Source organism: Dromiciops gliroides, chromosome 3 (assembly GCF_019393635.1).
Source record: "Dromiciops gliroides isolate mDroGli1 chromosome 3, mDroGli1.pri, whole genome shotgun sequence".
NCBI lineage: Eukaryota > Metazoa > Chordata > Mammalia > Microbiotheria > Microbiotheriidae > Dromiciops > Dromiciops gliroides.
The window spans coordinates 55,254,063-55,280,858 of record NC_057863.1 but is presented as its reverse complement, the minus strand read 5'-3'; the positions used below and the strand labels follow the sequence as shown (position 1 = coordinate 55,280,858).

The window sequence follows — 26,796 nt, the reverse complement described above, 5'->3', positions numbered from 1 at the left end:
GGAAGCCAGACTGCAAGGGACTAAGGAATGGAAAGTAAGGATGTGGAGACAATGATGGAGTTGAGAAAACAGGGGATGGTAGAAGTGAAGGGCGTTTCCCTATGGCTGCTGAGAACTTGGGATCACAGAGATGAGTGGAGGAAGAGACAGACCTGTACTAGGCTTAGGATGGAGAGGGCTATTTGAGGGGGCTCCTGCCCATACACATTCTTTGGTGATTAGAGCGTAGCTCAGGTATTCCTTCTCTCAATAATAACAGCTAACATTTACATAGAGCATTACAGTTTGCAAAGTGCTTTACACAGGTTGTCTCAATCGTTCTCAAACACCAAAGGAAGAAACATCTGAAATAACAAAATACTTTCTAATCAAGTCCCCAGCTGACTGACAACTCCAATTGGTCTCCTAAGATAGAAGATGAGTAATCAGACAATAGCTTGCACATGGAATAAATTTGGAGTAGGTGCTGAAATTCTTAAGTATAGAACATCTGGGTCTTATGACTGTGAGAGAAAATATTGGGGATATAATTGAAATCCAATACAAGAGCTGATTTTTTTTTTTTTTTGGTGAGGCAATTGGGGTTAAGTGACTTGCCCAGGGTCACACAGCTAGTAAGTGTTAAGTGTCTGAGGCCAGATTTGAACTCAGGTACTCCTGACTCCAGGGTCGGTGCTCTATCCACTGCGCCACCTAGCTGCCCCCAAGAGCTGATTTTAAAAGTAATTCTTACTGAAAACAAATTCAGTAATTCTTTTTTCCCTATCTAATAATACCATCTAGAACAGAGCTACTTAAACTTTTTCCACTTGTGACCTCTTTTTGCTCAAGAAATTTTTACATGACCCTGGATACATAGGTATATAAAATAGGTATACGTAACCTTTTACTGTTGCCAAATTTTTCGTGATCGCCACATTCAGTTACGTGGCCCCATATGGGGTCTCTCAACCCACAGTTTAAGAAGCTTTGATCTAGAATACAGCTCAACACCTGAAAGGAAACAAAAGCTTCTCTGTACTCCAAAGATGTATCACAAAGTCAGTCAATAAATATTTGTTAAGCACTTACTCTACTTGAGGCACTGAGCTAAGCACTGGGGATATTAGAAGGCAAAAAAAATAATCCCCACTCTTAAGAACCTCAGTGTTTGTTAGCTGAGAATAGGCAGGTATCCTAAAAACGACAGGAACTGACAACTGACAGAGACACAAAGACACTAACACACAAGAAATATAAAAAGCAGACTATTCTGGACACATTTAGTACATGAGTTATTTTGGTGCTGCCCTATATCCAAAGTCTCTGAGGACATCCCTACATTATAGCATAATACAATAAATTATATTCCTGATGATAAACCTGTATTGGTAAGAAAGGGATTAACTGTGTCTAGTACATTATTTTACAAAGAACAGAAATGTAATTTTGGAAAGATTTGTATCTTAACCAAAGTAAAACAAATTTCTTGCTTTGCTTCTAAGAATCTCTGGTTTCCTTTAAACTTGGCTCAAGTGCCACTGTATACATGAAATCTTTCCTGATAAATCCACTTCTGGTCTCCTTCCTAAGATCCAGTTCTATTACCTTCCACTGCCTATTTGATATTTTGATCTGGATGTGCCAGTCATCTCAAACTAAAAATGTCCAAAGCAAAATTGATTTCTCCCCCTCCTCCATACCATACTTTCCCGAATTTCCCTATTTTTGTCAAGTAGACCCCCATCTGTCTAATTACCCAGGCGCTCCTCCTCAGTGTCATGCTCAGCTCTTCACTTTTACTTATGCCACACATCCAAACAGCTGCCCAATCTTGTTGTTTCTTTCACATCTTTTGCATTCATTCCCCTTTATTCACTCATAGCTACCCCTAGTTCACGCCCTCCTGAAGCCTGGACTATTACCAGAGTCTAACTCTTAATTCTAGGATCAAATATGATCTCTCACTTGGCCTTTAAAACTCCTTGTGAGCGGGCACCACCTACCTTTGAGACTGCATTCTATCCCTCTCACAAGCTCTGGGGACTAGAGGCTTTATTATCACTCCTCCCGTGTGGTGCCTTGTCCATCTCCATACGTACATCAATCATTTCCTCTGAGATTTAGCTAAAACATCACCTTCAACAGGGAGCCTCTTCCCCTCTTGGCCACTAGGGCCTTCTCCCTGAAAAGAGTGGAAGCTCCTTAGAGTCTCTGTAGCCTCTAAATGTAGCACCACGCCTGGTACGTAACAGGGACTGAAGAAAGGTTCTGGGGTAACCAAGTCACCCGGACAATTTTCTGACCATGGTGGATACAGCACTAGAAAAGTGCTTCAAAGAAGCATATATTCTACTCTCAATTATCAGCATTATTTAGGAAGATAAACATTTAGCAGTATTTGAGGCTGGTGTCTTTACCACCATCTAGTGCTGGTCACTTACACTGGCTTCACAAACCTCAGATTTTACACGTCTTCCCAGGGTGAGTGACAGGAGTCAACATGTCTAAAATGGAACTTTGACACTTTAGTGCCTCTTTCCTCATTTACTGCTAACCTCTGCCTCCTGGAGAATGCATGCTTCTTGGGGACAGGGGCAGAGTCTGGCAGTGTACACAGATGCAGGAGAGATCTAGCCTGTGCCTTCTGAGTGTCTGCATTCTGGATTCTTTCCTTTCCCTCACCTCACATATCCAGGTAGGTTCCAAGTCTTAACCGTTCCTAGTTTTTTTTCCCCCTGCCCTCTCTAATCCAATCTAACCATCCTACTAGTTTAGGCCCTTGTCTCTTCTTCCTATAGCTTCTGGCAGCTTATTTTAATAGCTTCCCGATTGTTCTACCTAGCTCACCTGCTGCTCTGCACTGTGGTCTGGGTGATCTTCTTGCTTGACCCCTATTACCACATCACTCTGGGCATTGTCTGCCTCCTCAGTTTTATGTATACTGCTATACATTATTCTATAGCTCAAAGCATTGTCCAATTCCTGTTCTTAGGCTTCCTTTGCCTGTCTTTGCCATTGTTTATGCTGTTTTCCCATTACTGAAATGGAGTTTTCACTCAGGTTCCCATATCTTTGGACCTAAGTCATTACCTTCAGCCCCAAGCTTTCACTGATAATCCCAGGTGAAAGTCCTCCTCCTCCTCCTCCTCTCTTATTTGCATTCTTATGCTACTTGAGAGCAGGACTTTATCTCCCTATGTACCCTAAATTCTCAGACTGTATATTGCACATGGCTGGAGCTTAATAAATGTGGTCAAGTCCAACTTAGCAGCAGTTATTAACAAAGCATAGTGTTATCAAAGAAAATGTCATAACTGAATGTTAGAAAAATGTAATGCTATGTTAGTTTCATCAGAATAAAACAACATATATTTTGGGAGCTGAGTCAGAAAACAAAAAGCAATGTTTTTTCCCAAAAATTCTATAGAAAAGGAAAGATTTCTTGATTCTGCTAGTGTTATCTTCTTGCAACTTGCTATGTTATAATCCAAAATGGCTGGAGGCAATTAAGACTTTAATTTCTTTTCAAACTAAGTCTGATCTTGCTGTTATCCATATACTGAGGTCTCTTTTGGAAAATAATTCCCTTGAAACAAGTTGATTTGGACAAGATGTTATCAGCTCAGATTATAACTTCTCACATACACACAGAAGTGTTTAGTGAACATTTTTTGATGACGAATAAAGAAAATCAAACTTACATAAGACTACAATGAAGTACATATACTTAGCAGACACTGAGATAAATGGATGAAATAAATGCATAATACGATTTTAGGTTACTGAAGTGCTGAAATGGAGCTTAGGTTACACATTATCAAATTCATTGCCTTTCATATATACTTTATATTTTATATTTATATTTTATATCCACTGTATATCTACTCAGACTAAGTATATACTTATTTGTCTAAGAAATACATTTTAAATTCATAATAAAGGCAGTGAGAACTTTGTAGCATACCCATGTAAAAGTAATTATACAATTATTTAAGAAGTAGCAAATATAAAATAATGAGGGGATGTCAGATGATGTCCAAGAACCCTGTAACACTGTAATAACATGAATTATGGTTCGATCACCTTGGATCCTTTTGGATATCAATCAACAAGCATTTAAGTGAACTGTGTCAGGTAATGTACTAATAAGTACTAGTAATACAAAGAAAAATCAGAAACACCTGCCCTCAAGGAGCTTACATTCTAATGGAGAAGACAGCATACACATAAATTTATAATAACACCATGTGCACATAGTAGAAGTTCAATGAATACTTGTTGAGCATCTGATTAAAGGCAAGAAATCTGCATTTCTAATACAGTCACGGATACATTTTTACTTATCCACTGCTTTATTACTGACAATCTTATCTGGGCAATATTGACAAAAATGTTGCCTGTCTCTAAACATTATCTACATCATGCTTTTCATTTGGGATGCTCATTTGAGACATAACTGGATTAATATATGCAGAGACAATTTACTTAGCTCTTGTTTAATCAAGATTAAAATGAAAAACAAAAAAGACATAAATTAACAATCTTATAATCTTGGTTGGATCAGACTTTTATTGATTTTGGTCAAAGGCCATTGCAAGATTTACAGAATGCAATAGACTGCAATCTCCAAAATAAGACCATCAGGATAATAACTGGGTTTCTAAGTGTAAGAAGAGGTGATGCTTTAGAAGTGATTTCATAAAAATATGGAGGTGCAGTAGGAATTTGGAACTGTGAATTAATTTATGTAGGAAATTTTCAATGTTGAAAGAAGGCAGACACTCGTCTCTAACTTACAGCCTTAAAAGAATTGCCTGTGTGTTTGAATCATGGGAGGGATCTCTACGTCATGTACCTCTCATATAATTTATGTTTGATTATGTCTAAAAATGTATTCTAAAACCAGTGCCTTGTTTAACTTTGTTGTTTAATAACTATTCATACTGAACAGGATCATCTTTGGCTTTTCAAATAATTCAGAACTATCTAGCCTCATTAATTTTACTGTAATTAGAAAAAACACATACACACACACACACACACACACACACACACACACACACACTATACACATATATATAAAATTAAAGATGGAACAATCCCCTAAATTATACATCCAGACCCTGTGTTTGCTATAAATGATGAATCAAAATTCTTGTTGTGAAAAGGTTGTGATATTACTAAAATCTTAGGATTACTAGATACCAACATGTAAATATGTTTATTTAGTTGTAATACAAATAAATCATTTGCAAAATTTTGCAAATTGTTTTTTAGTTCTGTTGTTATTTCATTCATTCAATCCCATTTATTGAAAACATGTACCTTGCATTTTTCTACTTCTTCTTCAATTTTCTCAACAATAGCTGCATCCAGAATTTGTAAATCACAAGATGAGCGAGACAAAGCACTGACAGGATGCGCCTTTAGCCACGTAACAATTTCTTGAACTTTCTCAGCACTACATTAAAAAAAAATTCATTATTTTTCTTCCAGAGGTAAAAATGTTCTGAGGGAATTATATATCACTGCAAATTATAACAGTCCCCAGATTTATGATCTTAAAGTTAATCATTTAAGTTTATTCTGGAGACAGAGATCCAACATAAACTTGGAAATGTCCTGTCCTAAAACCAAAATCAACATCACAGAAATCATATCTTAAAAACATTCACTGAACATATGAAATGAAAAAGATCCCATTAGCATCATGATTAAAATATAATTTATTTTACTTGGAAAATGAAGATTTTAAAATTAGTCTTGTCAATAACTGGGACCATTGATTTGAACTACTGCATCATTAAAATGACACAAAAATTACATACCCATTCTCATTTTCACCAGGCCAAATGTCATCTTCATAGAACACATCTTCTTGGCTGTTCTTAGCTACATAACTAAAGAGTTCTGGTACCCTGCCAACAATAATAAAATGCATTTTAATTATAGTCTTTCTCTGCAACCATAGAGGATTGCTTACTATAGCTAGAGAATTTATAAAGAGATTTAAAAGACTCAAGAGCCAGAACGTTGTAACCATTTGTTCAGAAGAACCACTACAGGTAGGCTAGTCAGAGAGTAAAGGATGATAAATCTCAAAGAATTTGTGATATTTAGCATTCTTTAATTATGATAATTTTGTACAAGCTTGAATAAATGGGAGAAAGTAAGATTTTAGAGTTTTGTTTTGTTATCTTTACAATAAAGTTGATAGATTATCTTACCTTAATTCTTTTTTTTTTTTTTTTGCTGAGGCAATTGGGGTTAAGTGACTTGCCTAGGGTCACACAGCTAGTAAGTGTTAAGTGTCTGAGGCTAGATTTGAACTCTGGTCCCCCTGACTCCAGGGCCAGTGCTCTATCCACTGTGCCACCTAGCTGCCCCTCTTACCTTAATTCTTACAGTGATAACTAAGACATTAACTTTCTCCAGGATCCATTCATACATGTTTAAATCCTAGTTTAATTTATACTTATTACTAACAGAAAATTTTAAATTTACCTTTCCAGAAATAAATTTATAAGACTAGATATGTAAAAATGAAAGAAAATAACAAATATGAAATTTGGTATCCCAGTCAAACAAATATATACATATACTTAAAATTTTTGAAAGAAAATTTAAAATCCTATAGTAATTGAAAACTTGAAAAAATCATTCTGAAAGTTAGTTGCTGAAAAGAATATGTTCTGAAAATATCATAGTAGTAAGTCCTCATCCTTCATCCTCTCAAATGGTTACAAAATGCAAAAAAATCAATTAGTAATATTTATTAAGAGACTATTCTGTGCATAATTCTGGGATGATTACATCAGCAAAATTTAAATTGTTAGGGAATAAAAGCTTTGAAATTGCACATGAAAGTTAACATGCTGATTTCAGTAAATAGTTGTCCACTTTACAATTAAGCATTTTCAGTTTCTCAGCTATTTGAAAATATTAAGACACTTCTACATCAACACATGTAAGTGAACTGTGTTCATAAAACATATAGTGATATTAACAGTTTATTTAGTACTTTAAGGTTTGAAAAACCACGTATATCATTTCATTTAATCCTTATGAGCTGCTGAGTAAGTACTACAGATATTATTAGAATCCTTTTACAGATGAGGAAACTGAGGCTCCGAAGGGTTAGGTAACATGCCGAAAGTCTCATAGCTACTAAGTTCTACAGATGGGTTTGAAGCCAAGATTCCAAGTCCAACATTCTTTCCGTTGTATCACATAGGAGGTGATGTACATAGCATTAGTATGGTCAAAACAACAGTTAATTGGGAGATTTGGGTCTCTTCAACTAACTAAATACATAACTCTAGACAAGTCAAAACTTCTTAGCTTAAGTTTTTTCATCTTTTGGACATTTCAAAGGTCCTTTCCAGCATTACAATTTTATATTCTTTTAAGGTCTTAGAAGACTGGAGAGCTATTATTTATAAAAATGAGGATAATTCAAATAAAACACTGAAAAAAATATGTAAAAATATGACTTTTTTTTTAAAAAGATTACAAATTAAGTTCTACACCCTGATTTTTTGCATGAGAGTTATATCTGGCTGAAGCAAAGTTCTGGCTTAGAAACTCTCATTTATCAAAAATAGTACAACTTGGGCAGCTAGGTGGCACAGTGGATAAAGCACTGGCCTCGGATTGAGGAGAACCTGAGTTCAAATCCAGCCTCAGACACTTGACACTAGCTGTGTGACCCTTGGGCAAGTCACTTAACCCTCACTGCCCTGCAAAAAAAAAAAAAAAGTATGATTTCAAGAGGAAATCATACAACTATAGCTCAGTACTTTAAAGTACTTTATTTCTCATTCTCTCTTTGACATTAATTATGGTCACCATTCACTCTATTTTGCCATTCTGAATGATGTGGGCACTTGTGATGGTGGCACTACTAAAGAAAATCAAACTATGAATTAAATGCTTATGGTTCATTTAAAACCAATTTTGACAAAATGAATTAATGCTACTAAATCCTATAGTTGTGGGGAAGATTATGGGGAGGGACCTCATGAGCAACTACCTCTCAAGGTACTCTGCCAGGAGCTGCTCCACAGCACAAGAATACATCCATTCATTGCCAACTTTTTTGGTGTAGCCAGGAACTTCTTCATTCTTCTTATTGAACTTCAGGTTCAATCCCACATTGGCTTTATGGTCTCCATGGGGACTGTTTAAAAAAACAAACAAAAATGGCTTATTAATTTTGATTAGATAACAAATTAAAATTGTTTCCCAATGTTTAGCTTTGATTCTATATTTTACTTATTGTGGCTATTTATTGTGGCAAATAACAATTGAAAGTAGAAGAAAAACCCCCAAAGCTGAACCAAGGAAAAATAAACCACATACTTCATTAAAGAGGAAAAAAAACCCCAAGAGGCAGGGAATTGAATTATATTACAATTTTCTAATTAATTTTTTTCCATTCAACAAAAATCTACCTTTTCTTCTACCTCCCTCACCTCCCAATGAGAAAGAAAAAAAAAATCTGTTACAAACACATGCAGTTGGGCAAAATGTTCCCAAACTGGCCATGTGCAAAAAAGTCTCAATATGCACTCAGGAATCATCACTTCTCTATTAAGAGGTGGGTAGGATGTTTCACTGTAGGTCCTCTTGAATCTTGATGGATTAGTTTGCTCATCAGAGTTTCTAAAGTGTTTCAAATGGCAGCGCTATTATTATGATGTACTTTGTTCTCCTGGTTCTATTCACTTCACTTTGTAGCAGTTCATGCAAGCCTTTCCAGGCTTCTCTGAAAGCATCCCCGTCATCATTTCTGACATCGTAACAGTGTCCCAGCATCATAATATGTCAGCTTGTGCTTTGTCAAAGGAAATTGATACGTCCCCAACCGTTCTAACTCATCACCACAAAAAGAGGTGCTGTAAGTCTTTCTGGTATAGCCTTAGTTTGTTTTGCTTAGGACTAATCTCTCTCATAACTTATCCTCCCTCTCCCTCTCCCTCTTTCTCTGCTCAGTGAAATATATGTCTGTATTGAATTCTGTGTGTGTGTGTGTGTGTGTGTTCATCCCTCCTTTCACTATTTTGGATGAGAATGAGGTTCGAATGTCAGTCTTTCCTCTCACCCCTTCTCCTTGTTTGTGTAGATTTCTTGTTGTACCTGGATTATAGAAGATGATTTTTCTCATCCTTTCTCTCCCTTTCCCCCAAACAGAATACCATATTCCAAGGTCTCTACTCCTATAAAATGAAAAGTACCAAATCATGTATAATCCTGACTGTGGCTCCTTGAAACTTGAATTCTTCCTTTTTGGCTGCTTATGGTATTTTTTCTTTGACCTGGAAGTTCTGAATTTTGGTTATGTTCATTTTGGATTTTTTTCAAGAAGTAATCAATAGATTCTTTCTGTTCATCTTTGCCACCTAGTTCTAAGAAATCTGGGCGGGTTTTTTTTTTAAAGATTTCTTGAAATATAACGAAACAGCAGTACTCTTTTTTTTGGTCATGGCTTCAGGTACTCTAAATGATTACTATTTTTTTCCTCCTTGATGTGTTTACCAGTTCAGTTGTTTTTTTTAATGATATATACCTTACATCAAAGCCCCCCCTTCCCTTTATTTTTCCTTTGTTTTTTCATGTGGTTTTTATTTATTTATTTATTTTTTGTGGGGCAACGGGGGTTAAATGACTTGCCCAGGGTCACACAGCTAGTAAGTGTCAAATGTCTGAGGCTGGATTTGAACTCAGGTCTTCCTGAATCCAGGGCTGGTGCTTTATCCACTGTACCACCCAGCTGCCCTCTCTCATGGAGTTATTAACTTCCATTTACTCCATTTTAATTTTCAGGTTGTTTGTGGCTCAGGTAAAGTTTTTTTACCTCTTGTGTCAAGCTATTAATTTCCTTTCCAGTTTTTTCTTCCACAGCTCTCATTTCTTTTCTAGTTCTTCCTCTAGTGTTCTCATTTAAATTTATAATATTTTAAATGCTTAAAAAAACTCTTGCTTCATCTTTTCTAGAATTCTAGGTGAACTTGTGCCTAAGTTGTGTTTTTCTTTGAGACCTTGTTTATAGATGTTTTAAAGTTATTCTCTTTTGGGGGGCATGTGGATTAAGCACTGGCCCTGGATTCAGGAGTACCTGAGTTCAAATCTGGCCTCAGACACTTGACATTTACTAGCTGTGTGACCTTGGGCAAGTCACTTAACCCTCATTGCCCGACCCCCCCCCCCAAGTTATTCTCTTTTTCTGAGTTTGTGTTGAATATTTCTTGTCATCATAACAGCTTTTTGTGGTGAGATTCTTTTTTCTGTCTGTTCATTCTTCCAGTCTACATCTTGATTTCAGACTTTATGTTAGGACCAGGATCTCTGAGAATTTGTGGAGGGAATTTCTGTTGAGCTTGTGTCCTTGAAGGTCGCACTGTTGTTTTCTTGGGGAATTAAGTGTTATATTATTCCAGGATTCAAGAAGAGTTCAGCCTTTGCCTCTTAAATCTTTTAGTGCTCCCAAAGTTGTCTAATCTGTGAAAAACCTGCCCTCCGTGTCCAAACTTTGCAAGCTCCTGACCTGTGTTTGGTTTTGAGCAACACACCTACCTATGCTGAGGTTCCAGTAGTGTTCCTGGACTTAGCCACTATTAGCCATCTGGGAAATCTCTATTGGTTCAGTGACAAAATTGCAGCCTCTCCTTTGGTCTGGGTTTCCTGCCCTGCTCATTCTTCTGCAGAGTTCAGACTAGGCTGGAGGCTAGAAATGAAGATTCCTGTTCCACTCCTGGAGAGTCATCCAGCTGTGGCATGCTCCTTGTTTAGCATACAGCTAAGGGACATGACCATACCTCATCATGGAACACCACTCCTAGATGCAGGTGCTGCCCTCAGACTGCCCTGGATCTATTCTGAGTAGTGAGTGACACAACTGCCAGTTTAATCCCCTTGTGCTGGATCCAGGACCTCTTCTTCCTGTCATGCACAGCCTCTCCCTGATTGTAATGCTGTGTCCTTGTTCTTATCCCACCCCCCCATCTCTACTCCCCTCCCCAGTGTCCATAACCCTCTCTACCTCCCATTGCCAATGTGAAATGGAAAAATGATTCACTGTGACTTTTTTCCCTGGAGTTTTCTAATCAGGATTCTGTTTGCTGCATTTTTTATATCTGTGTGAGTGTGTGGTGGAGGTTGACTGTACTTAACTGAAACTCTTCATGCTATTTTTCCATCTGGACTCCAACCTCTCAAATAACATTTTTAGGACTTACAGACACTCTGATACCTTTTTTCAAGGTTCAATTAGTTACTTATTCTAGTAAAGAATTATTATTTTTTTTGGACAAGACATTTCATAATAGTTGAATTAGATGAAAAATCAATTATCAGAGGAATTTATACGAATGACTGACTTAAGAAAAATTACATTTTAAATCAGTATTGAAACATTAAATATTTTATTTTCTTTCCAGTTTAATAGTATTAATTATTTTTCTAAAAACTTACTTTCTCCTAGATCCTCTTCCAATAAAAATACTTCCTGTAAACCTTGAAACAAGGTATCCACTCACTCCAAGACGACTGGCCAAAACATATCCAGGATTGTATTTTATAGAATATTTCTTTAAATATAAAAACAAAAAAAATCATTATGGTGCAGGGCAGAAACATGTGCTTTATATTATTTCCTTTACCTTTAATCTCTGCACTTATTTCAAAGGGGATAAATCTATGACTACACCCTTCAACTATGTCAATGTAGGGATTCTTGACATATAGCCGATTTATTTAGAAAATAAACTTGTATGGAGAGTATTTGTTTTTACCTCTCATTAAATATTGTGTTCCTAAGAATGAAAACATGAAAATTTCTCTCTGTGTACGTACACACACACACACACACACACACACACACACACACACACACACACACACACACACACACACACACGGGAATGGATTGAAATCTTGTTTATCCACAGGAAGATACAATGCAGATAGTTTGGCAAAAAAAAATATTACTACCAATCTACACATTTTTTTCATGAGGCAAAAAACTGTATCAATCAGCTGTTACAAATGAACCTAGTCCCTTATATCAATGATAATAAACAACAATAAAAATCTTATATCATGCTATAATTTGCAAAGGACTTTTCTCATAACAGCTCTCTGAGGAAGGAAGTGCAAGTATTATTGTCCCCATTTTATAGATGATGAAACTGGGGTTCAGAATGAAAGCCTCTACCAATGAAAACAACACACTTTATTAGAAACTTCATTATTAGAAGCAGCAATAAAATCGGAGCCACAGAGATTTTTTTCCAAGGGATATGGAGATTACATTATGATAAACACTAACTAATGATAAATGCCCTATAAAATAATATATACATTTGTAAGTCTCAGGGCAAAAGAAGGCAGAAGTGGTTTAGAGAAAGTAGAGGAGAGGATGAGGTCATGTTCAGTCAGAGAAGGGAATGGTATCAATGATGGTTAACAGCCATATTATCTGATGCAACCACCAGGATTGTTGATGGAGAAAATAAGGTCACAGTAGCCATAATCAGGGAAAGGGGCGCCAGATTATTGACCTCACACAATGATGCCCAACCCGACAAGCTGTCAAAGCATTAAATCTGAGGGTGAGTAAGGGAGCAGTTGATAATAAGGAAAGGGGGTATAACTGTTATCTTCCAGCTATCTGTTTATCAGTGAACATTTTCTTCTCTTGTATGTCAGGGACCCAATAAAAGTCCAGGAGGAAGAAAGGGGGGAGAGATTAGAAGAACATTTAATCCTATGGGAAGGAGGATGCACAAAAGCAGTGATAGGGAGGAAGAAAACTTCATAGCATAAACTTTTGTCCAGTTAGTCTTGTTTATCTTCAACTGGCAACAGCTCTACTGAAAAATCTTTTTTTATCCTCTAAGGTTTAAAATATGGGCAACTATGCTTTGTGTGATTTATGAAGCATTTGATCTTTGAACCTAGTCAATTTCTTCCTAGAGGATTTGTCCACCATGATAACTCTGCACAAGTATGAACTAATAATCTTCACTGAAAAATAGGATTGTATGATGGTTTGCAAAGGCGTTTGAAACATAAGTACTAGCTAAACATAAGCACTTTATCTTCTTTTAAAAACTGCATTAGTTTTAGGTATTAGAGATCTTAATCATCAGGAACCAAAATCATGAGATGGAAATGTTTTTATGTTTCTAATATAAAAGATACATGTTATTACACAGAATAGTTCGTTTGTTGGAGAAAGTTACATAAATACATTTTAAATACCATTAATATCTCTGAATGCCATTTACTACTGTAACATCTCATGAACTGACAGAGTATTTGTTTAGACAAGGTGAATGACTAATACTCACATGCTGGTTCTGTATTAAGGCATCAAGATGAGGTTCACATGGAATGTTGAAAACCACACGAATTCTACCTTCTGTGATTACATCCCCTGAATCCTGAACCTTTGGTGGGGATGGTATGTGTGTGTGTGGGGGGGAAAGAAATAAAAGATTGTTAAAGATTTTTTACATTTTACTTTTCACCTAAATTAAAATATAAGCCATATAAGTTTAAAAATATGAAAAGTGAATGGAAATAGTAATAAATAACTAGAACTAACTTCGCCAGTGCAGCCATAGTAAGGAGTCCCCAGCATAAAGACTGTACTTCTAGGTGGAAATAGGTCATCCAGTGTTTTGATATTAGAGAAATGTGTGTCAAAAGCACTGATATCCTAAAAACAAAAATAGAAAAATCAGTAAGAGTGAAATTGTCTAAAGAATTTTTTCTGTTGTGGGTTTGTAACTGTATGGAAGGAAAATTTTACCCATGATTATTTTCTACCAATAATACAGTTAGATATTGTAAAAGGAAAGAAGTACCATGTGTCTTTTAAAGTCCATTGTCGGATATTCAGAGAGTAACTATACCTTAAGATTACTGCTAAAAAAGGTAATTTTATGTTTACTAATTTATTTAGTCTTACTTATTTTGGGGGAGGAAAATATATTAGTAGCACACAAATCCAAAAAATGTAAATGCATGGCTACAAATAGTGCTTTACATTTTGAAAAATCTGGCTACCATAAGCTTAATCCTGTCTTTTACCATTCTCTCTAGAATGTCAGCAATTCAGGAAATGTCACAGTCATAATTATAAATCATAAAGTTATTTTTTCCGTTTTAATACCTCATAAAAGGTAACAGGATTTATCTTTTTCTTTACGTAGTGTGCAATAGGAGGCATCAAGAAGAGATTGAAGCCTAAAAGGAGCCTTACCTTGACAATAGTTTGATAAACAAAAGGAAGAACTTGTTTTGACCACTGTTTCTCCAGATGAACCTCACCATTTTGATTTAATTGATATTTATGACCGGTAAGTAACTGAGCATACACAACAACAGAAGTTTCATTTATTATTATTCCTTTTCTTCTCAGGTAGCTAAAAGGGGGAATACAAGGGAAAAACTTATATATATAAGTGAGTCGGGAGTAGAACCCAGTCCCTGTCCAAAACTGTTTCAACTGGATTAATAATTAAATGACCAGAAAAAACCTTTAAAGCAATATGTGAATAACACTGGATATACTTTTTATGTTTGATGTATTGTTGATGTTTTTCTCCTGTTACCTGTTTCTACTCATAGTATACTAGCATATTGTGAGAAAAAATAAGAATTACACAAAATTCTTATGGAAAAACCTATGTATATATATATTCTTTAAATTATTTTAAGACACTTGTATGTAGAAAAAGGCACCAGCAGAATAAAACTAATAGTGAAAAAAAAAGTAACTTATAGCTACTATGCTTTTAAAACTGTGTAACATTTAATTTGAACGAGTTTTGTAGTTTAAAAAATACACTACAAATTACAGATCTAAATTTGTCCAATACTTAATTTATACAGTGACTCACTTCATAAAAAACAATTTCTAGAAGCATAATATTTGATGATATAACTTCTTTTTTTTTTTTAGTGAGGCAATTGGGGTTAAGTGACTTGCCCAGGGTCACACAGCTAGTAAGTGTTAAGTGTCTGAGGCCGGATTTGAACTCAGGTACTCCTGAATCCAGGGCCGGTGCTCTAACCATTGTGCCACCTAGCTGCCCCGATGATATAACTTTGATACTGTCTAACACAAAACTAAAATTGTACCTGAAAGAAGGAAAAAAAATCAAGACTAATAATTCTAATGCAGAAACACGGATTTACTCAAACGGCAGCATTTGAAAATATAATTTCTTCCCTTGTGTCTTGATGACCAATTCTATTCAATGTAAAGCAACAAACAATTTGTGTCTAAGTGTCTTCTATGGTAAAGACACTGTACCCTATAGGAACTGGGGATATGAAGGCAAAAATGAAACACCTCTGGCCTTAAAAACCTTTCTGGGAACATGCTACATGGATTCAGATCAGCAAATGTATGGTAATTTTGAAGGGAAAGACTCCACATAGGCAGGGACCTTTGAAAAATTCTAAGAAGCATAGCTCAGGGGAGAGACTATATACTTTTGTGGTGAAGCACGAGAGCACAAGGCTGTGTGAAGGCATGGAGATGAAATTGAATGTAAAATCTGGGGAACAGCAAGTACTTCATTTTGGCTGGAATTTGGAGAGCATAAAAAGAAGGAATGTGAAATAAATCTGAAAAGCTGAGTTCGAGCCCGACTGTGGAAAGGCCACAGAGAACCACTGAAGATTTCTGAAGGGCAGTCATGCTTATGCCTTGAGAAGATTAATTTGGTAGCTTTATGGAGAACAGGTTAGAGAAGACAGAGGATGGAAGAAGGGAGAATTTTTAGGAGAAAAAGAAATGACAGCCTAAATTAGGATGGTGGCACTGTAAATGGAAACAAGAAGGATGTTGGGAGAACAGCATCCGTAAAACTGGGAAACCAATCAGGCTGGAGATGAGGGAGGGTGAAAAGTTAAAGATGACTCTGAAGTTGAGGACCTGGAGAACTGGAAGGATGAGGATTCCCTCAACAGAAAAAGTAAAGTTTGAATAACAGACAGATGTTAATATGAAATAGTGGTGAGATATGTAGCTGAAGATTAGTAGTAGGAAGCTGGCAATAAGGGAATGGGAGGTCAAGGGAGGAATGAGTAGGGTCAAGATGTGGCTATATAAATCTTTTTTTTGGGTGGGGTGAGGTAATTGGGGTTAAAGTGACGTGCACAAACCTTATACTAAAATAAGGTCAAAATGGATTACACGATTTAGACATAAGAGGTGATACATAGGTAAATTAGGAGAGAAAGGAATAGTCTACCTATCAGATCTTTGGAAAGGAAAACAGTTTTTGACCAAACAAGAGATAGAGTATATATAAAATGCAAAATGGATGATTTTGATTATATTAAATTAAAAAATTTCTGTACAAACAGAAGCAATGCATCCAAAATTAGAAGGGAGGCAGAAAGCTGGGATACAATTTTTGAGGCCAGTACTTCTGATAAAGGCCTCAGCTCTAAAATATAGAGGGAACTAAATCAAATTATAGAATCCAAGTCATTCCCCAATTGAGAAATGGTCAAAGGATATGAACAGGCAGTTTTCTGATGAAGAAAGCAAAGCTATCTATTCCCATATGAAAAAATGCTCTAAATCTCTAATGATTAGAGAGATGCAAATTAAAACAACTCTGAGGTACCACCTGACACCTATCAGATTGGGCTAAAATGACAAAAAAAGAAGATATAAATGTTGGAGAAGCTGTGGGAAAATTGGAACACTAATTCCATTGTTGGTGGAGCTGTGAACTGATCCAACCATTCTGGAGAGCCAATTTGGAATTATGCCCAAAGGGTGATAAAGCTGTGCATACCCTTTGACCCAGCAATACCACTTTTGGGGTCTTTTTCCAAAGAAATCATGGAAAGGGGGAAAGGGGACCCACATGTACAAAAATATTTATAGCTGCTCTTTATGTGGTAGCAAGGAATTGGAAGTTGAGGGGGTGCCCATCAATTGGGGAATGGCTGGACAAGTTGTGGTATATGAATACAATGGAATACTATTGTGCTGTAAGAAATGATGAGCAGAAGGAGTTGAGAGAAACCTGGAGGGTCTTACGTGAGCTGATAATGAGTGAGATGAGCAGAACCAGAAGAACATTGTACACAGTATCATCAACATTGAGTGTTGACCTACTGTGATGGACTATATTCTTCTCACCAATGCAATGGTACAGAAGAGTTCCAGGGAACTCATGATAGAAGAGGATCTCCAAATCCAGAAAAAAAAAAAAAAGAACTGTGGAGTATAGATGCTGATTGAACCATACTATTTCTTTTGTTTTGGGTGCTGTTGTTTTTTTTTCTATTTTGAGGTTTTGCATCACTGCTCTGATTTTTTCTCTTATAACAGGATTAATGCAGAAATAGGATTAATGTTATTATGGATATATATATGTGTGTATATATATATATATATGTATATGTATATAGATATATAGATATAACCTATATCAGATTACCTGCTGTCTAGGGGAGGGGGAAGGGAGGGAGAAAAATCTGAAATTGTAAAGCTTGTATAAATTGTAAAGTTGAGAACTATCTTTACATGTAACGGAAAAAAAAAATACCTTATATGTAAAAAAAAAAAAAAAGTGACTTGCACAAGGTCACCCAACTAGTGTCAATCAAGTGTCTGAGGCCGGATTTGAACTCAGGTCCTCCTGAATCCAAGGCTGGTGCTCTATCCACTATGCCACCTAGCTGCCCCCTGGAGAGATATTATATATATATATAAAACCCAGGGCCAGTGCTCTATCCACTGTGCCACCTATATACATACATATAAATAAAATAAAATTATTACAGTTATTTGAGAAGTAACTGAATCTATGGGATCAGATCATTACGGAGAGAGAAATGAGAAAAGGACCCTGGATAGAGGAAAAGCCATACTTAAGGGTTGACAGCTGATGATTCAACAAAGGAGACAAAAGGAAAGGTCAGGATAGCCAGGAGTGAACAGTGTCACAGAAGCCTATTCAGTAAAGCATCTAGCAGAAAAAGGTAACTTATAGTATAAAAAACTACTAAGAGTTTAAGTAAGAAAAGACCACTGGATCTAGCAGGTAAAAGATTGTTGATAACTTTGAAGATTCAGTTTAAACAGAGTGGTATATTAAAGAAGGCAAGCTACGTGGGGTTCAGAATTGAGGGGAAGGTAAAGAAGTAAAGTGAACTTTAAGAGGTAAGATAAAGAGACCAGACTATCACAGGTTGCTGGGGGAAGTGACAAAGGTCAAGAGCCTTTCAGAATTCTCTAGCCAGCATAGCTGTTGCTACCTGCATAGAACAGAAGGGCTGCTGGGGTAAGTTTAAAATTGTTTTCTTACCACAATATCTCTCAATCCCTTTTCCATTTGAGGAAGTGGAGCTCTGGGGAGATTCACTTAAGCCAGGGGGTTCAAGAAATCTTAACTAAAATGGATTTCTGGCCACAGGTTAGTTAACAGTTGAAGTGAGAAACTCAGGTAAGACTGCAGAAGACAAGGCAGTTAAAAGGAATTCAGTTCAAAGAAGAGTTCAGAAGAAAATCAGTTAACGGAAAAGTTCTAAGAAGAGTTCAAAGGGCAAATCTGATCTTGGTTGAGGTCTCAATAGCTTTGGTGCAACCTGGCTGAGCAGAAGAGCTTTCCAGCCATTGGTTGAGAGAGCTCTGTAGCTATTGGCTAAGGATGCTGACGGAGGAGAGCTGCCACTTTTTCAGAGAGCCAAATAATCATAGCACAGAGGATAGGAGCTCTAAAAGAAAACTCAGAACAGACTGAAAAACTGTGGTCTTCTCTGCAGGAAGAGGTGCAGGAGGCACAGGATCCCAAGTGGTTAAAGAGGTGTAACCATAGCACTGCCAGAGGATGCTGCCTGAGGGTACTGGGGCTGGAAAGAGCTGAAGATCATTGACTGTCAGGGGACAATGAGGTAGCAGGAGGGCAGGGCAGAAAACAATGGAGAGCAGCCACTCCTAGCAGAGAAGAACACATGGCATCAGTAGGAATCCGTGGGGACTATGCAGCATTCAGAGTGTGAGCTGCCCCTTGATGTGAATACTCTGGTTACAGCCATGCCCTTGTGTGGATGCCCTACACATAATGCCATTTGCACTAAATGCACCCATAGTTTTTGAAGAATGACTGGTAAAACATAAACATCACTGAGGCTTGTGAGCTACAGTTAGAGAAAGCTCTGATCCACAAAATACTTAGAACCGGGAGTAGTTAACTTGGGGCACAATTGGAGGGGGTAGTGGTGTTGCCTATAAATCACATTAATTGCATACCCAAAATGTTTAAGAAACATTCTTACTGCACATACAGAAATATACTGATTTGAACTTCTAAAAATTTTTCAATGAGACACTAAAGGAACAAGATTTCAGGTAAAAAGAAAATTAAATCTAAGAGAAACTGATGGTTATTAGACTAGAAAAAATAGGTATGGGAAAATGTCTTTTCTTAATTTATAGTAGTGGCCAATTTTAGAAACATTATATATTTTGAGTACTTAATATAGTAACTGATATATGATCTCAAAATGTTAGAAACCAAGTTTTTTCAATGTGTGGCACATTAGGAAAAATGAATAATATGTAGTTACTAATAGTAGCTCATTCATAATTACATTTATTCCAGATATTCTTCATTCTTTTTCTGAGGCAAATAATATGTCTAATTAGTCACACTTAGCTAACTATTAAAGATGGATTAAACTGGTGAAAGAATGGGTCATGTTTTGGTCATGTAGTATTCAAATACACATTTACAACACTTACTGTTCTGAATTGCTTGTACTTCTTTCACCCAGTTAGATTGTTCTTTATCGCCAACATGAATCACTTTAGTTGGTGGGACAGTTTTTCCCAAGTAAAGCGTCTGTTTCCTGAGTTTCTTCCAAGTAAAACCGTCAAAATCAAAAGAAAAATGAAACTGATCTGAAAAACTAGTTAATGGTGGAACACTTAAGATAAGTTAACTCCAGTGCCTCAGCTGCCAGTAAGGCTATATGGTGTGAAGGGAACAACCCAGTTTTTATTTACATGGAAGGCCCCATCCCAGTACCATGATTCTAACTAAACGATGTGAACGAGAGAAATCTTAAGAAAACTAAAATGAGCAAAGTTTATATTTAATACTTCGTCAAATGCTCTAAAGAATATATACCAATAGTTCTCATAAGGAGGCATATCCTTGAGCTGAAATAAGGGAAAGATGACTGAATTTAATGCATTGACCGAAAGCTCATTTCAAAAGAAAAAAACATGAAAACTTATTTAAACTAAGACAAAGACTCCTTTAAAAAGGGCAAATATGGGGGGTAGCTAGGTGGCCCTGGATTCAGGAGGACCTGAGTACCAAATCTGGCCGCAACACTTGACACTAACTAGCTGTGTGACCCTGGGCAAGTCCCTTAACCCTCATTGCCCTGCAAAAAAAAGGGAGAAAAAAAAGGGAAAATATTTAACCAATTGTGTAGAATTTAAGCTCATCCAACAATGGTCAGTGTAGGCACATTCATTTCTTCAGGAATTACTCTTATTCCCTCGCATTTGGATCATCTGTGAATCTATAGGCAGAATTTCCTTTTTTTAAAGCTAACTCCATCTGTCTTTCAATCAACAAGCATATTTACTAAATACATACTAAGCACTAGGAACAAAAAGAAAAAATTAAATATCCATTGTTTGCAAGAAGCTGACATTTCACTGGAGAAGACAATAGGCAGAATGACTTCTTTTTTTTTTCCTTTTTTTAAAGTGAGGCAATTGGGGTTAAGTGACTTGCCCAGGGTCACACAGCTAATAAGTGTTAAGTGTCTGAGGCCGGATTTGAACTCAGGTCCTCTTGACTCCAGGGCTGGTGCTCTATCCACTGTGCCACCTAGCTGCCCCAGAATGACTTCTTTATGATAATTTGGTCAAAGGAAATGTGAAGAGGACATAGACCTTTCTCTTCTTTGATTTTCTTAAAATTTTCTTTTCTATTTCTTGTGATGATAATCAGGTTTTTTAGCTGGTCATGTTCTTCTGGGAGTCTTATGATTCCTATGTTCCCTCTGTATAATCGCATCAAGATCAGTTGCTTTTTCTCATAAAGAATTAATGTATTCTTTTAATGTTGATGTTTTTTGTTGCTCCTTTGCAAAATTTTCTTGCACTTAAATATTTGTGTTCCAAATATATCATTTTCTCTTTCTGAATCTTCTTTGGAGTATCTACTAAGATCTGTATTCTGTTGTTGGATTTTTAAAATTGTGCATTAAGAGCTTGATTTCCAACCGAAGTTCATTCCTAATTTTCTAAAAGTTTTATTTTTCTTCTGGACAATTTTGGATTTTCTTCCTGCTATTCCATAATTTCTGGGGGAAGTCTCCAGAATTCTATTCTAGATCTGAGAATTCGGATTAAAATTTTCCCCCTTGTCTATGAATTTTTATTTACTCTGTCTTTAAGTTTTATGAGTTTTTCGTTTTTCTTTTTTTTTTAGTGAGGCAATTGGGGTTAAGTGACCTGCCCAGGGTCACACAGCTAGTAAGTGTTAAGTGTCTGAGGCCGGATTTGAACTCAGGTACTTCCTGACTCTAGGCTGGTGCTCTATCCACATGCGCCACCTAGCTGCCCCATGAGTTTTTCTAATGGTTGTTGTATCAAGGTTTTCGCCTTGACCTTTTGCCATTTCAGTCATTCTCTTGCACTGCCAGGCACTCTTCTCAGGGTATCCTTCTGCATTCTTTGTCTCTTCACTTCCCTCTCTACCAATGAAAACTGGCTATTTCCTCCACTGAATAAACTCTGAAGGAGATGACTCCTCTTCCCTTCTGGTCACAGTTCAGTAGCTTCCCCTGAGCGCCTGCTCCCCCTCCCCACCTCATGTGGCCAGGCAGAATCAAGGTCTCCTATTAACTTGTGGAAAGGGGTGGAAGATGATCAGGCCAAGTCACTGCCATCAGGAAATTGTCTGGAGAGATATTTATTTACATCCTTCAGAACATTTGAGAAAATGTTAACTACGAACTACACTTTATCTTAAAGCTGGTCTCTCTTATGTGTTTTTTTATTATTATTTTTTTCTCTTATATGTTTAAAAAAATAATAATAACTGGGCTTGGGCAGGGTTTCCCATCCACTTAATGCATTTTTCTCTCCATATTATGGACACTCTTATTTGCAACTCTACAGCACAAGCCTTCACACTCCCTGGAGCCTAATGTTTAGAGTTGGTTGGGGAGCAAGGTGAGAAGAAAGGGAAGGTCCAGACATTGAACTTAGACACTGAATTTACAGTCCTAAATACTCCAATGGTATTTCATGAAATTTCTAGTACGCACTTAATGCTTATTACTTGGCTATGGTCCATCTGTCTTCTTCCTTTGAAGACTCAAAGCAACCAGGTAATAAAGTGCAGAGTGAGCAGGACCTGGAGTCAGGAAGACCTCAATCAAAATCCTACCTCCATCTCTTACTTAGCCGCGGGATCCTAGGCAAGTCACTGTGGAAATTTATTTTGATTTGGGGGCCCTACCTTTGGGCTGAGATTAGAAAGCCTTAGGCCCTCAGGGTCTCTTCTGTGTGGGAGGTGCTGGTGCCCCTCCTCCTCAGCTTCAGCTGAGCCAAAAAGCCCTGTGGGCTGCACAAGATGCCAGGTCAGACAGCTGGGGGAAAAAGCCCCCAGCTTCCTCTGCCCTGAGCGGAGGTATCTGAGATGCTGGGCTCTGGCGTAGCCTGGGCTGAGGGACGTGAGGCTCAAGTGCACCCCCAGCCCCAGCCACAGCCCTGACTGGCAGATTAGCTTGGTGTGTGGGCACAGGAAGCCCCGAGATTTGAGTGAAGAGAAGAAAAGGTATATATAGACCTGGGAATTAGACAGCAGGGGGTTCAGACAGACGAGAGCAGACAAAGACGGAGAGGTTTGAATGGATGAGAGGAGGCAGAGAAGAGGTCAAGCTGCGGCTGATGAGATGAGAAAGGTTGGAGCTCGGCAGACTAGAGACGGGGCTACAAGGATGCAGGAGAAGACGAGAAGGACTAGGAGCAAAGAGAGGCCGAAGGGCAGACTGACGGAGCAGACAGACAGAAGGTGGGTGATGAGAGAACACAGGGTTCAGCGGTGGCAGTAAGGAGAGGAAAGTTAGAAGCCGGGGGATTTACAAAGTGAAAGGGGCTTAGAGTTAGAATAAAGTACCTGAGTACCCTGAGGAGAGGCAGCTAAGGCCCTTATTGTATTAAAAAAGTTCGAGGCACAGCAGGTGGGAAAGCAATGCAGTCAGGTTGTACATTTTATTTCCCTGTATTCTTAATTTTAAATAGTATCTCATAAATAAACTCTGCTTTGATTATTTAGTTAAGAGGCTTCTTAATATTTTGCTTATCAATTTGGGAGTGGAGCAGTGTGGTGGAACCTTATAAACGACCCGTATTAAATTTTTTTTTTTAATTTTTTAGTGAGGCAATTGGGGTTAAGTGACTTGCCCAGGGTCACACAGCTAGTAAGTGTTAAGTGTCTGAGGCCAGATTTGAACTCAGGTACTCCTGACTCCAGGGCTGGTGCTCTATCCACTGCGCCACCTAGCTGCCCCACCCATATTAAATTAACAGCAGTCAGATAGCCAAGTCCCCAGATTAGTACCCCAGTCAGATTAGCCCCCAAATTAGCCCTAGTCAGTCAAAATATTTTTACATTTGAATGGCGACTGCAGCAGGACTTATGGCCCAATTATAATTTTCCTAAACCTATAATTTTTCATAAATCCAATTATATATAATTCTTCCAGGTTAGTTATAGTTGCTAATAATAATTAATTTTTTACATCACTGAACCTCTAGTCTTCATTTGTAAAATAATAACAGCACCTACTTTGGCTCACAGGGATGTGTTGAGGACCAAATGAGGTAACATGTAAAGTGATTTGCAAACCTTAGAATGCTATTTAAATGCTAGTAAATATTATTCAATTTTAGTTATTCTATATATGTACAATAATTCTCTCTCTCTTTTTTCTATGGGGCAATGAGGGTCAAGTGATTTGTCGAGGGTCACACAGCTAGTAAGTGTCAAGTGTCTGAGGCCACATTTGAACTTAGGTCCTCCTAAATCCAGGGCTGGTGCTTTATCCACTGTACCACCTGGGAGAATAGGATTTTCTAAAGCATGTCACTTCAGAAAGCTCTATAAGCATGCAAAATGCTAACATCTAAATTCTTGCATCAGGGTTTCCCCCTCCCCCATTCAAGTACATTTAAATAAGCATTTGATTCTATTAAGTAATACCTTTAAAGTTGTATCCACTGCAGGACATCTGGATTTAGAGACAAATACTGACCTCTAAGGGAAGGATGGGGAATGGAAAATAAGGTATGGGAAACCCAGTTAAGGAACCTAATTTTTATTACATTTGACTTACTTAGTTTCTCCATCTGATACTGCTACAACCCTAGCTTCTTCAAGATGAGGCCAATGAACAAAGACAGACTTTCCGAGCACCAATGAGGCAACATTTTCTATTTGCTTAAAGAAAAAGCAATAATTTGATTTTAGCTATTTAATCAGTCAACCTTCAAGGACCAAGACGCAAAATTTTCTAGCACTAGATTTTTAGTGGCAAAAATTAAACTATGAAAAATGTATATTTCTTACAAATGTTTTTTGAATGTGAAAAAAACCAAAAGATACTTGAATAAATAATCACTAGATCACCGTCTGTGCTTTTATTGGTGAGGGTGCAGACTATAGTCTCTTTACCCATTAGCCCATTAAAGTCATCATACGAGGGCCAACCTTCATGTTCAGTGGTCTTTCCACCCTTACAAAGCTAGTCCTCAGCTGACAGAGATAGTCTGTAGCTGAGTTGGTGTTCAGAGTGTCTCCTGCCTGGGAAGACCTGCCTGAGCTTGCACTCCCTCTATGGGCAAGGTTTCAAGAATACAGAGTAACCTCCATGCCACTATGAGGCAACAGAGCAAGATTTTAACAGAGCAAAAATAATGAAAACAAAGGCGAAATAAAATAGCACAATACTTATTTAATTCTCTTTAGGCTGAAAAGATAACATATTTTCCTCTTTTATTTTCAGTGTTTTCAACTTTTTTCAAATGTCCAAATTTCCCCAATCATGCCGTCGTAAGCCAACCTTTCGGTTCCTCAACAGCCATTCTACCCACACCCCACTTGGTAATTTTTCTCTCCTGAATTCAACCGTATTACTTGCCTTTTCCTTCTCTGCACTTTTTTTCTAATTTGGCTGTTGTTCTGCAGTTTTCCTTTCTCTTGCTCAATTTGTTGGCTGTTTGCCCTTCATTTTTCTCCCTCCAAGCTAGTGCTGGCTGGCGAAGGGCACTTTGGCCACTCCCTTTTCCCTCCTGCCCAAGTCTATCTCTCCCTCTGTCAATGGTCTTCTCATCAGGAGAGAGCTGCTGTGACAAGCCCAAAGTACTTTCCTGTGCAGAGATACCAGGCGGGGCCTGTGGTTCCCGCTTCTCACTTTAAGTTGTTAGTAAGGACTGCCTTTAATCCTGAATGAAAATACTCGCTATGTACTGGGTGGGGAAGAGTAAGTTTCAATATAGCCAAGCTGAATAGTGTTCAGTATATGCCACTGCCCACATAAATCAATCAGTCAATGAAAACAAACCATAAAATGTAGAACCCAAGAGCTCTGATCTCATTTCCACTCTAAGAATAAGTTCATTCCCTATATTATATCATTTTCAATATTCTATTAAAGCTAAAATGTTTCACAATTCAACTTATTAAATATATTATCTGAAGTATGACTTAGTAGCTTTAACAATAAGAACAAAATTACAAATATACATTCCAAATTCACATTTTTCCCATCTAATACTCTGAACCATTATTAATAACAACTATTATTAATTGAACTACAGGAATCAACTATTTTTAGAAATAAATGTTATTACAGACCATTGAGGTATTTAAAATAATATCAAACCATTCAAATGGATATATACATAAATTAAAAGTGTTAGTATCAAGCCTAAGTCAATTAATCTACTATCTTCTTCATGTGTGCATGTGCACCTACGTGTGTGTATGTATCTACTGCTAAATCCATTTTCTACTTTTTGAGGAAAAATTGTCCCATCTTTTCAAGGCTAACCTGTCCTAGACATCATCTAGGAATCATGATTTCTTAGTGATCTTATTTCACATGTATTTCTTCCCTTTCAAGTATTTTCAACATATCCTTCCTTCTTCTATTCATTTTTTCTTTGGTTTCACATATACTGAGATCTCTCCTATCTTTTCTTTTTTGGCAGGGCAATGGGGGGTTTTAAGTGACTTGCCCAGGGTCACATAGCTAGTGTCAAGTGTCTGAGGTTGGATTTGAACTCATGTCCTTCTGATTCCAGGGCTGGTGCTTTATCTACTGTGCTACCTAGCTGCCCCCCAATATTTCTCAAATGTTCAGTTCCAACCTTTTATGTGAATCTCATTTCTCTATATAGATAGCTAACTATCTTTAGGCCTCTCCATTCTGAAATAACCACGGTTTTGGGGGCACCTTAACTTATCACCCTTACAAACTAACTTCCTGATTCCCTTTAATGAAAACTGTCTTCCTAGGCTATCGAGGCTTTAGACCTTGGCGGCATACTTGACTCTCCCTAGTCTTTTACCACTGATGTCCCATTAGGTGGCCATTCTGCTTTTTTCCTTTGAATCTCTATCAGTAGTTTACTTTCTAGTCTCACTGTTATTACCCTATTTTAGGCATCCCTACGGGAGGCCATTCCTAGCACATCATACTTGTAAGCCTCTGTACTGCTCGATTCATCCAATCAACTGC

General features: G+C 37.3%; 1 protein-coding gene across 1 annotated transcript in view; it reads right to left on the bottom strand.

Moving 5' to 3' along the window:
• XRN1 (5'-3' exoribonuclease 1) overlaps nucleotides 1–26,796 on the bottom strand; it is a 113,033-nt gene that overhangs the window by 36,173 nt on the left and 50,064 nt on the right. The window contains 10 exon segments of the mRNA XM_043990539.1: nucleotides 5,308–5,443; nucleotides 5,811–5,900; nucleotides 8,015–8,161; nucleotides 11,455–11,570; nucleotides 13,335–13,433; nucleotides 13,592–13,705; nucleotides 14,252–14,414; nucleotides 19,762–19,864; nucleotides 19,866–19,894; nucleotides 24,391–24,494. Of these exon segments, the coding sequence (XP_043846474.1) occupies nucleotides 5,308–5,443; nucleotides 5,811–5,900; nucleotides 8,015–8,161; nucleotides 11,455–11,570; nucleotides 13,335–13,433; nucleotides 13,592–13,705; nucleotides 14,252–14,414; nucleotides 19,762–19,864; nucleotides 19,866–19,894; nucleotides 24,391–24,494 (1,101 nt within the window).